General features: G+C 40.0%; 1 protein-coding gene across 2 annotated transcripts in view; it reads right to left on the reverse strand.

Moving 5' to 3' along the window:
• inpp5jb (inositol polyphosphate-5-phosphatase Jb) overlaps positions 1 to 11,144 on the reverse strand; it is a 31,361-nt gene extending 20,217 nt beyond the window's left edge. Inside the window, exons 1-2 of one of the 2 annotated variants that reach the window (XR_013195670.1) lie at positions 10,645 to 11,139; positions 5,294 to 5,808 (exon numbers count right to left, since the gene is read on the reverse strand). Coding sequence is in view for 1 of the 2 variants with exons in the window: in XM_077206735.1 (XP_077062850.1) it covers positions 5,294 to 5,802 (509 nt within the window). In the remaining variant the exon portion in view is untranslated. Of the gene's footprint in view, positions 1 to 5,293; positions 5,809 to 10,644 lie in introns of both variants that reach the window. The other variant, XM_077206735.1, reaches the window with a different exon arrangement.
• Between the last annotated feature and the right edge of the window lie 973 nt (positions 11,145 to 12,117).

The raw sequence follows: 12,117 nt of genomic DNA on the forward strand, positions 1-12,117 counted from the left end.
TGAGCCTACGTGTGACGTACAACACAGAACGCAATCACACTACGTTAACTGACTAGAGGCCCACAGAGAAGGAAATGAATAGTTGAAATAAAGTCGTTATTTTGCTTGTTTTTGCGCACAAAAAGTATTCTCATCGCTCTAAACTTAAGATTGAGCCACTGTAGTCACTTGGACTATTTTAACAATGTCTTTAATAACTTTTCGAGGCCGGCAAGTTCAATCCCTGAAGAAGCCTATGGAGGAGTGAGCCAGCTCTCAGATTTAATCAAAAATATCTTAATTCGTCTTCCGAAGATGAACGATGGTATTACGGGGTTGGAACAACATGAGGGTGTGTAAATACTGACAGAATTTTCATTTTTGGGGGAACTATCCCTTTAAGAGCACCAACACACAGACATACACACAGACATACACACACACACACACACACACACACGCATACATACAGTACACGAGCAAATCATGTTTACAAGTCCCTTCTCTAATTCAGGTTAGTGGGGAAACGCACTGTTCAAAGTTTTGGGGTCAGAAAGATTAGATTCTTTTTAGTAAATTAACACTTTTATTCTGCAAGGATACAGCAAAAGTAATAGTGAAGATTTTTGTATTACTAAAAAAAAAATCTATTTCAAATAAATGCTGTTATTTTGAACTTTCTGTTTATCAAAGAATCCTGAAAAAAATATATCATGGTTCCCTATCAGTCGGTCACTCGGGCGTACGTCGTGACCGACGAATAGGAATCTCACTAAAGAGGCCAATCTACTTCGAGTGAAACTAAACAAGCCAATCCACATTGGCATGCAATCATTTGCATCAGCTGTTCAGCCTCGCAGCGCGGGTATATGATGAGCAGGAGCACTTGCGATTGCACTTCAGCTTTTTGCTTCGGAGCCAAGCACTTCGATACTCTCTACAAACTCCCAGGAGATTGTGAAAACTTCAAACCAGCCTTTTTCTCGGAGCACTCCACCCTGGTGCGGGCATGACAGCACAGCAGCGAGAGCAGTCTTCTCTTCTCTCTTCTTTTTTGACTTGAGCAAAACAAAAAAAAGCTGTTGTCACAGCTGGTAAGGTGCGCAGTGAGAGCGCAGTTTTCACGGCTGGTAAGACCAGCAAAAGAGAAACAGCGAACAGACAGGTGCACACTCCTGTCTGTGTTAGCGGTGACCGTTCCCATGCGTGCTTCAGCACCAGTGAGAGCAGTCCCTAAAAGAGCTTACACTGATAGATTACGTCTTTTTCAAGATGACTTTCTATCTGTGTGTTTCTGGATGCTATCATTACCTGGGGTCACGGTATGGTCACAATCACTGCCTCTGTGTCTGGGCCTCGAACACGCTGAAGCAGTGTTCGTGCATGAGTCATGTACCGATTGTGGGAAGATGACCATCTCGGAGCTGTGGTCGAGACTCTCGTTCCTGCAAAGGGGCGGAGTCCCCATGCCTCTGCCTCAATCCAACCCTCCCCAGAGGGCTGCTTCGGGCAGTGACACTGGAGACCTGAGGATTACGGTGAGCGAGCTTCCTTCGGGGAACCAACCCCCTAGGAACCCTCATCCCTCTCATGCTCTGCAGCCAGTAGAGCCACCAATGGAACGTGCTGGACCATCCTCGAGGTCTGTACCAGTCGTTTCCTTTGGTGCTCCCCGTGACGATCAGATGTCGATCGCTGCATCGGAGGGTGGGTCAGACATCTCCGCGGACAACGACTCTGCGCCACTGCCTCCTCCGGGTGTGCCAGCGGTACCTGAGTCAGACCCGGAGATGATGGCATATCACGACCACATAGATGGTGTGGTGGCAAACAATTTTACATCACTGAATAAGAGACAAACATGTACCAATTGTCTTTAAAGGGTATTTATTTTCTTTCAAGAAAAGGGCAGCGGTCATACAGTCATACAGAATGGCTGCAGAGTGTAACAGAAAAGGAAGGGCATCCTTTCTTCTTTATAGTTGACTCCCTCTATGTCATCATGAACAACATGTCCCATAACTAACACATTGTTGCATCCTACTACTAATGTGTAAAAGGCCCTTTGTCTCAGTCATACAGAGTCACACATTACTTTTTGTCAAGTCACGTATACAAGGTCAGACACATACGTACACAGATAAGGGTTAATAGTTCTTTGTTCCATCAATGCAGCAGAGAATCATGGGACTCCTTGTGCATTTTACTACATTAATCTAATTACTATGAATATAAGAAAATGCACATATATAGAACATATTAAATTGATTCCACAATGTTCAAAACAGTAGGAAAGCACGACCTGGTCATCAGGTTCCTTAGGGGGGCGAGACAATTTAATCCTCCTCGACCCCCCTCCATACCCTTTTGGGACCTTTACCTGCTTCGAGCACTTCAGGAGGCCTCTGTCAAGAGGGTAGGGGACCTGCAGGCATTTTTGGTCGACAAATCGTGCCTAGAGTTCGGGCCAGGTGATGACCACGTTGTACTGTACCACTCCCTTCAGGGACCAGGTAGTGAACCTGCAAGCGCTGCCCCTGGAAGAGGCAGACCCAGCCCGGGCTTTGCTCTGTCCCGTTCGCGCTCTACATCTGTACGTGGACAGAGCTCAAAGTCTCTGGACCTTAGACCAGCTCTTTGTCTTTTATGGAAGCCAGCAGAAGGGAAAGGCTGTCTCCAAGCAGAGGATGGCCCATTGGATAGTGGATGCCATCGCCTTGGCTTACCATGCACAAGGCGTGCCCTGCCCGCTCAGGTTGCATGCTCACTCCCAAGAGGCATTGCATCCTCCTGGGCGCTGGGACGTGGCTCCACGCTAACAGATATCTATAGAGCTGCGGGCTGGGCGACACCTAACACATTCGCTAAATATTATAGCCTACGTGTAGAGCCAGTCTCCTCCCGTGTTCTCACCCTAAACGGGTAGAAGCACTGAGAGGTCCGGCTCTGTCGGCTTACTGCACCCTACTGTGCACCCTTATTACTCCAGAGTGAAAAACCTGTTGAGTCCTCCAACACCCTCGGTCCGGACATGGCGGAGCGCCCTCCACCAGGCCTTTATCCGTTGAATCCTTGAGAACCGGGTCTAGGCTGGTTTCCATATGTGTGACCCTACGGGGATCCCATATGTGTATATTTTCTCCATGGCTGCTCCTAACGGAAACATGTGTCTTTCCCTTGGGCTAAGTCACCCAGTATTCATATGTAGTACAACCTTCGGGCTTTTCCATATGTATTTCCCACAATGTTTATTGGTCCGAGATTCGTAAAGATGTTTGGAGTTTCTGCACCCAATGTAAGTCGTGTCAAGCCTACAAACCAAGAATCTTTAAGCTATCTGGATTGTTGCAAGTCAACCCCAGTAGTGGAGCCTGGCTATATGCTCGGAGAGGATTTGATGGGTCCTTTCCCAAGAAGCCCACGATCCAATTAATTCTTATTAGTCTTTGTGGATTATTGCAGCAAGTGGATAGAACTCTTTGCTCTATGGTCTTCAAAAACTCACCTCATAACCAACATTCTGACAAAAGAAATGTTCACACGATGAGGAGCTCCGGTATACTTAGTTTCTGACCGTGGGCCTCAATTCACTGGCCTGCTACTCAATGATACCTGCAAACGATGGGGTGTAGTTCAAAAACTCACCACAGCTTATCATCCTCACACCAACTTAACCGAGAGGTTCAACAAGACCTTGAAAGCGATGATATAATCTTACGTCCATTAGAATCACCATGACTGGGACAAGTGGATACCAGAATTCCGGCTCTTACTCTGGCGGAGATTGCACTAGGACACAAGTTATAATGTCCACTTGAGCGGTTAGTCCGCAAGCCACCTAATCCCGACCATGTAGCCTACAGCACTGTTGAGAGGCAGAAAACTCTTCTTGACCAAGTGAGGAAGAAGACTAGCCAAGCCCAGGAGAGGCAAGGCAAATACTACAATAAACGTAGAAGGGCTGAATCCTTCACAGAAGGAGATCTGGTTTAGGTCATTACTCACCCTCTATCTCGTGCTGCCAACTTTTTTATGGACAAGTTAGCTTCAAAATGGCAAGGACCTGCAAAGATCTTGAAAAGGGTTAATAATGTCAATTACAAGGTAGTAATGCTAGACAACCCGAGCCAAAGTAATACTTACCATGTTGAAAAGATAAAGAGATTTTATGGAACTATTCGAAACTTTTCTTTTGGGGAGAGGGGTGTGTAACAGTTTTACAGTTACATTTTTCCCATTAGCTTTCTGTACATGCAATATTTAATCCCGTCACTAGGGTCACTCTAGCCAGTGAGATTCCTGGTAGCATAAAAAGGATAGGAGAAGTAGTATGAGAGAGGAAGGATGTGTTAACCACATGGAGAAGCTTTCTCACCAATGCTGTCTTGTGTTTTTGCCAATTTTGAGGAACCTGAGGTTCCTAAACTCAAATGTAAGTACTCTTGTTAGTACTTTGTTTGTATATGTGATGTCCGGTAATGTTTATGTAAATGAGTTAATGGTGGCACTAAGTTTATTTGTTTGTTTGATGCAGAAGGTTCAACGTGCAGGCATGAGGAGGCAGCTCAACTACAGCTAGGACCTTGGCCAAAAAGGGGATTAATTGTCTTTGTTTTGCCAACAACACCTTTGTCATCTACTGTTCATTTCACAAGCTACAGTTCGTTCACATTACCGACAGCTACTTGGAAACTCGGTTTCAGGCAGATGTGGCCTCTTAACATTGTACTTAAGTACAGTTTCATCTTGCTCCTATTACTCTGAAGACTGAGCTCTTGGTAGCCAAAGACGCTACTATAAAAGTCTGAACAAATTAATGTTTCCCTTGCAACTGAATGACTATGTACGTTGTATGTTTACTGACTGTATGGTGATTTGTGGTGTAATACACATGGCTCATTAAAACGTGAAAGTCTTTGGTCCCTTAATTCTTTATGTAGCATCAAAAGCATTCTTTTAAAAGCAGGTGTTACAATGTCTTTTTTCTTAACCAAATGCTTTTTAATTTTCGATATTGCTTCAATGCAAATGAACAATCAAGCTGTTATTTGTTGCGTAGTGTCGTGTGTGTTCAAGTAAGCCAGATATGCACAAATACGCTGTATTTAATATATCATGATGACTCACGAGTTGAGTATTTGCACTAAATCTGCGCAGATTTGGTTTACACAAACTTCCCCAGCGAAGTGAGTAAACTTAATAAGTAACGCACCAAATTGGCTGGTGATTTGACAGCGTTACCCGCCACAGTTGATTTTTACCCGCATTTGGCGGGTTGCCAGATGTTAATTTCAAACCCTGGTTGAAATGGTACCTGAAATCCTCCACGACCTGCGACTGAGTGTCTGCGGTCCCCGCGACAGAAAGGGCCCTCTGAGGGTGAAAGACAGGATCTGTGGGTGGAGGTTTGTATGATGGGGTCTGAGGAAGAGAGGCGGCCCTCATTGCAATATGGCTCCGAGCCATTGCAGCGTGTCCTGAAATCTTCTGTCCAGCCAAACTTGGAGGTCCATGACTGACATTAGCAACGTTGAGTTGAGATTGAGCTTCTGACGGGTTACCGGAGTTGTCGGAGCCAGCCGGTTCAGCGTGGCTGGTCGTCTGGTGCGGTTTAGGAGACTCTGGAGGTCTGGGCTCTGATACGTCGATCGATCCTTCCACTCGCGGGGTCCTCTGGGGCCGTCTGGGCCGGGCTGGAGGCGCTGCTGGTGTAGAAGTGGCAGGAGAAGATGTGGAGGACGTTTCTGCTGGTCCTTTTGCTTGTGCAGATGATGCCAGATCATTAGTTTTACACTGGGTTTGAATTTGCTGCTCTGGTTCCATTGTTATCTAGCAAAGAAAAGCACAACGGTAAATCAATCAGCATGTGCATTTCAACAACTACCTTTACATTTCCACTACATTTTGTCTAGTCCCGTACTGAAATGTATGTTTGAGCTGTTTTAACTGAAAGAAACATGCACTGATATATCTTAAAATATGTCAGTTCCATTGTTTTGTATCAAGATTCGCACCAGTAATGTTTTTTCTATGGCACGTTCATAAAAGAGACTAAAAGGACAAGTTCAGTATTTTACAAAAGATGCTTTCCAACAGGTTTTATCGTAGTTTTTGTCCTGACTTAAGTCAATGGAGTTGGACAAAAACTACGATAAAACCTGTTGGAAAGCATCTTTTGTAGCGATTTTTGTGTGAGCATATCAGTGAACACCCCGGACCACTCGGTGAGTTTCACGTCTTTGTAAACTAAAGTTTAATGCGTTTTATGAATGATTCTTCCAGTGCCCCTATGAAACCATTGTGTAGGTGGGGGGGTGCTAACACAGAACCCGAAAATCCTCGGGACAGCAGCATTTGTCCAAATTTAAATCTTAACCGTTCTATTTCATCAGAAACGATCTTAAAACAGGGCTTTAAGTCTAAAATACCGAACTTGTCCTTTAAATGCCCTAATTGAACTAAGGCCTAATCCTGGATTAATCTAAGCCCTGTCTGTGAAACAAGGCCTAAAAGCATTAAAAACAAAAGTGGCATGTCAAAATAAATATTATCATATTATAGTGCATTTGTCACCAGTTTGGGCATATTACACTATTCCCCTTCATTTCCAAATGCAAAATGTGTCTGAATGGTTTAAATAAAAAATGAAGGAAAAGTACATGCATTTAAAAAGTACTTTAGTACTTTATACTATGCTTTAAAAGAATACATTTAATTGCAAACTGAATGTAATTTTTACAGACACTTAAATGCAATTAAATGAAAATGTATTAATTTGCTGAACTTACTATTTTTGACGCACTTATTTTTTACAGTAAATATAAAATGTTCAAGATTTCTTCTATTATCTTTGAAATATGGTTAAAATGTACTGACAAGCATTTATGATCAATTAAAATGTACTTTAATGTCATTTCTGTTGAAAGATGTGTTGCATTTAAATATATTTATAAATACACATTTGATGAAGTTGCAATTAAGTACTGTACATTTAAAATATATTAACTCTAAATATAACATTGAATAACACACTACAGTTAAAATTATAATCAAGTTCTTTACATGTGCTTTAGTATGTTAGTCGACACATCAAAATAAATGTACTTCTTTAAAGCATGACAAAAAGATGATTAAAACATAAAATGTAATTAAAAAGTAAAACTATTACTTTATTAAGTGTACTTTTTAAAAGCGTACTTAAGTGTGTTAACAAACATAGTCATGAAATTGTACTCTCTTTAAGTGCACTTAGGTGTCTTTAATTTCATTAATATTATATTGTCTGCAAAAACAAGTTTTGTATGAATATACAGTACTTTTAAGATTTGATATACAATACAAGTGCACATTTAAGGGTACTTCCTTTTCACAAAGGACTGCCTGGGCAACACAAATGTGCAAATGAGATACACACATCCCGGGATGACTAAGCCATTAAGGGTCAAAGGTCAAGGGAAAAGCCACTGATCCCTTTCATTTGGCCAGGAAAGTTACTGGATACCTAGCATAGCGACTTGCAGTGCCTAGCTGTATTTTAAATCCCTGTAATCCTTTTGGTTAATGTTTTTCAGTTAAAAACAGAAACTCACCAAAATCACATGAGCATGGTTGGGTTGTAATAACACTGGGTTGCATAATCTTACATCTCAAAAGATTTTTAAAAGCGTCTTTAACAGAAACTCAACCATTCAGAAGTTTGGGGTTGGCAAGATTTTTGTACATGTTTTTGAAAGAAGTCTCTTATTCTCACCAGCGATTTACTGTAACCGTGTCTATTCAAATATATTTTAAAATGTAATTTATTCCTGGGGTCAAAGCTGAATTTTCAGCATCATTATTCCAGTCTTCAGTGTCACATGATCCTTCAGAAATCATTCCTTTGCAACATTATACTGTCACTTTTGATCAATTTCTGCATCCCTGCAGAATAAAAGTTTAATTTCTTTCAACAACAAAAAATAATTGACCCCAACACCCCAAACTTGTAAGCACAATTTTAGAATGCTATTTTTTTTCCAGCATTACTTTTATAGTACAATATTCAGTATATTACACTGAAAACAGTTACCGGTAATATTTAATTGGTTGACATGATAGCTTAAGGGTAAAACATACTACAGAAGCTCTTCCAAGGTGATGGGTTTCATCTCTAGCTCGGAGGGATTCTATTCTTGTGTGAGCTCTCTAAACTGACAGCTGATGGACTGGACAAAAAACGAGACTAGACAACAGACACAGCTGTGAACGTTCCCTGCCCACAGGAAAACACTGCTTATAGTTGGGTCATTTATTTCAAAAACTCTCCTTGCTTTGTTGCAAATACCAAAAATTATGAATTGCTGTCTCCGACAGTAGACTCTAGTTATTAATAAGGAATGTGACTGCTGTGTACTAGAAGTGAAAAATACCACTGTCTTTAAAGATGTCATATCAATTACAATTTCAGTATGGAGTACCACAAGGCTCAGTACTAGGACCGTTGTTTTTTCACCCAGTACCCTTGGGAGATATCATTAAGAAGCATGGCGTTAGTTTTCACTGTTATGCTGATGATACTCAGCTCAATTTTTCTCTGCACCCTAACGAAACATCCCAATTCACCAAATTAACGGAATTCTAATTCTTCTAATAAAATAGCAACATGATCAAAACTTATACCGAAAAATGTTAAAATGTTATACACCAGGCTTTTGAACGAACCTGCATTTGTTCATCTCTCAAACATCATTGTTATTGTATTGCATTATATGTTTTGCCCTCCAACAAATGTTTGATGATAAAATCAATTAAGCATTTAGATATTACCTTACTAGGACAAATTATTGGGAGATGATAATTATATGTATTTTATGTAAGTAGGCTAGTATACTGTTATAAAGATATTACTGATTTACATTACAAGCTATCAGAATTTCATCTTACTTTTTGGCCATGGAAATATCAGCAACAGCACCAAATTGCATATCAGTTTGGTCCTCTGCATAAAACTGAGGTGTTTTTTCCTCCTCGAGTATGAGCTGCATATTCTCATTATATCAGACTATATGAGCCATAAAAGCCAAATATTATACAAAACCTAAAACACATTTGCAAACCTTTTTTTTTATGTATTTTTAAAAGCCTAAATTCAATCTGTCCATTATATAAAGCTTTATATAAAGCTGTTGAGTCTCTTCAGAAAATTTGGACTAAACCACTCAATTCGTATGGATTAGTTTTACGATCTCTTTATGAACTTTTTGAAGCGTCAAATTGGTAGTTGCGTAGCTGTCAATGGAGGGACAGAAATCTCTTATATTACATCAAAAAGATCCTCATTTGTGCTCTGAAGATGAATGAAAGTGTTTACCCCAACGACATGATAAGGGTGAGTAATTAATGAAATAATTTACATTTTTGAGTGAACTAACCCTTAAAGCCAGAATAAATGCAAAAATATTGATACAAATATCGAACATCCAGATTTTAAATATTTAGACACAGTCATGTGTCTTTGTATTTGCACAGTAGTCATGGTCTTCACCTCGCTGTGCTCTGTGTTCGCCTGCCTGACCGGCTTTCCTTGTATTGACAAGATTGTTACAGTCAAGCACACGACTAGACGTATTTGCCTATCGGTGTGGAATAACGCAAAGCATGTGACTAGCAGAAAAGGATAAGAGACAAAAATATAGACTCCACCTAGCAATGATGACCCCAAATGCAGTGAGTCATTGTGTATGTATTTGATTATGCATATACACATACACCCACATGAAATTCTTGAAGTGAACCATTGTGTATGCATTTGAATATGTGTGTTTATGTAGATAGATAGATAGATAGATAGATAGATAGATAGATAGATAGATAGATAGATAGATAGATAGATAGATTTGCTGATGGAGAACTGCATAATTAGAAAAGCTTGAAAAATTAGATGTTCATGGGGGTGGATGAGATTCAATACTTCATTAAAATTGAGTGAACCATTATAAAATCTAATTAAAATCACTCCAAATTAGTTAGCTAACTACATAAGGTGCACTGTTTTATATAAGTGATTTTATAGATGGTCTAATATATAATGTAAGGTTCCAAATATTACTTTTGAGCTGGTCAGAAACTGAGAAAATGCTGAAGGTCACCTTAATTTGCATTATGACCTACTTGTGTGTTTTTCCTTAGAGAATGTACAAGGAAGCTTTTGAACCATTCAGTATCTGATAGCACTATTTACATTGCAAGGCTGTTTGTGAATTTTCAACCTCTGAATAATGCCACAGATGCACATGCATTTCTCTCTTTCAAACACACACACACAGACACACACAGACACACACACACACACACACACACATTGATTAATATCCCACATTTATGCATTTATTTAAAAATAGTTTAAATTATAGTAAACACAAAATAAAACCCAGACAAAAACAACATGCAAACAATCCAGTATTATTTAAACACAACTGAAGTAATGAGAAAGAAACAGCAGAGGGTTTATTCTAAATGTATATAGATTTAATAGTAATAACATATGTTATAGCTTATTACGTAATTATGTACAAGTTATTCATCATATCATATTTATGCAATCACTATGCATGTTTGCACTTGTTTTCTATCACATATTAGCCTACAGTTTTACGCAATTATAGTGTTGGCAATAGACTTTCTTACCCGATGTCCTCGATCAAGGCAGGCTGAAGAGAACTGATGGTGTGTTGACAGGAGATCTGATGTGCACCGCTGGAAACCAGACTTAGCCTACTGATAAATATATTCAAATAGCTCCGCGGACATCAAAATAGCTCATCATCATGCGACAATATCGGTTGAGCTGATGGAAGTGAAAGCACGTTCAGATCCAATGTGTCACATCAGTGCCCGTTCTTCCTGATACACTAACAGCGAAAGACCTTGAGGTTTACTGGAAGGAGAAAATGGGTCGCTAAAGGCGAGTGCATTTCATCAGCAGATGTCGCGGTGTTCTTCGACGTGAGCTCGATCGTTTCGGGTTCAAAGAAAACCGTTCTGTCAATGACAAGACGTGAATGTTCACTGTTGTCCTTCAGAGCTGCTGCTCGTGTTTCATCCACTTATTGCACCAGAGCTTCTGGCGTTGCTTTCGTCAGAGATTTAATCATCACCTCGGACGAGGCGCTCTTGTCACATGGTATTCCGCTGAAGCTCCGCTATAGTTAACGATTATATTTGCATTTCCTCTTGCAAGGCAGCAAAAGTGTTAAAGGTGTAGGTTTAGTTTTGGAATAGGCTTTTGTTTTGGTGTAAATAATGAAATGCCGCATGAACGCTTTGCTGTTGTCATGACAATCAGCGCGCATTTCTTTCTTTTTTTTCTTAATCGACATAAAGACCGTGCACAATTAACTTTGCAAATGAATGCAAGAATGAAAACCATTGGCAATTCGATAAGATAATTGTAAAAAGTTTTAAATGACAAAATGAAAATGTACAAACTTTAATGTTACATTATTAATGTAATGTTATAATGTTGCATTGGCATGGTTCAAATCATACTTATATGACCCTTATCAACTTGTATCAGTAAATGAAGAGGTCAAGTCTACTATGGTGTACAGCAAGGCTCAGTACTAGGACTGTTGCTTTTAGCCCTGTACATGCTACCCCAGTTGGGCGATATTAGCATGGTGTTAGTTTTCACTTTTACACTGATGATACTCAGCTCTATATTTCTTCGCTCCCTGAGGAAACATACCAATTCACAAAATTAACAGAATGCATTTTGATATAAAAAAAACCGGATGACTAGTAATTTCCTACTACTTAATTCTGAAAAGAAAACCAGAGGTTTTAATTATTGGACCAAAAACCTCCGCACCACCACACTTAAGTGTAGGCAGAGTGTTTTTTTTTTTTCAGCATATGCTTCACTCTTTTTCCTCCAATCATAACGCTGATCCATAGGGCAGAAACGTTCCAGTTTTTTTCTATCACTCCATAGAACAGAATCCCAAAACTTTGGCTTACTTATATGATTTTGAGCAAATTGGAGGAGACATTTCTTGTGCTTTTGAATCAGTAGTGGTGAACGTCTTGGAGTTCTGGCATTGAAAGTACGGGCCTTACTGTACAAGCTGAAACCTCAGTGGCTGTTGCAAAGTCTTGCTG

Source organism: Siphateles boraxobius, unplaced genomic scaffold, assembly GCF_051911475.1.
Source record: "Siphateles boraxobius isolate OS27281-9 unplaced genomic scaffold, OSU_SipBor_1 56, whole genome shotgun sequence".
NCBI classification, from domain to species: Eukaryota; Metazoa; Chordata; class Actinopteri; order Cypriniformes; family Leuciscidae; genus Siphateles; species Siphateles boraxobius.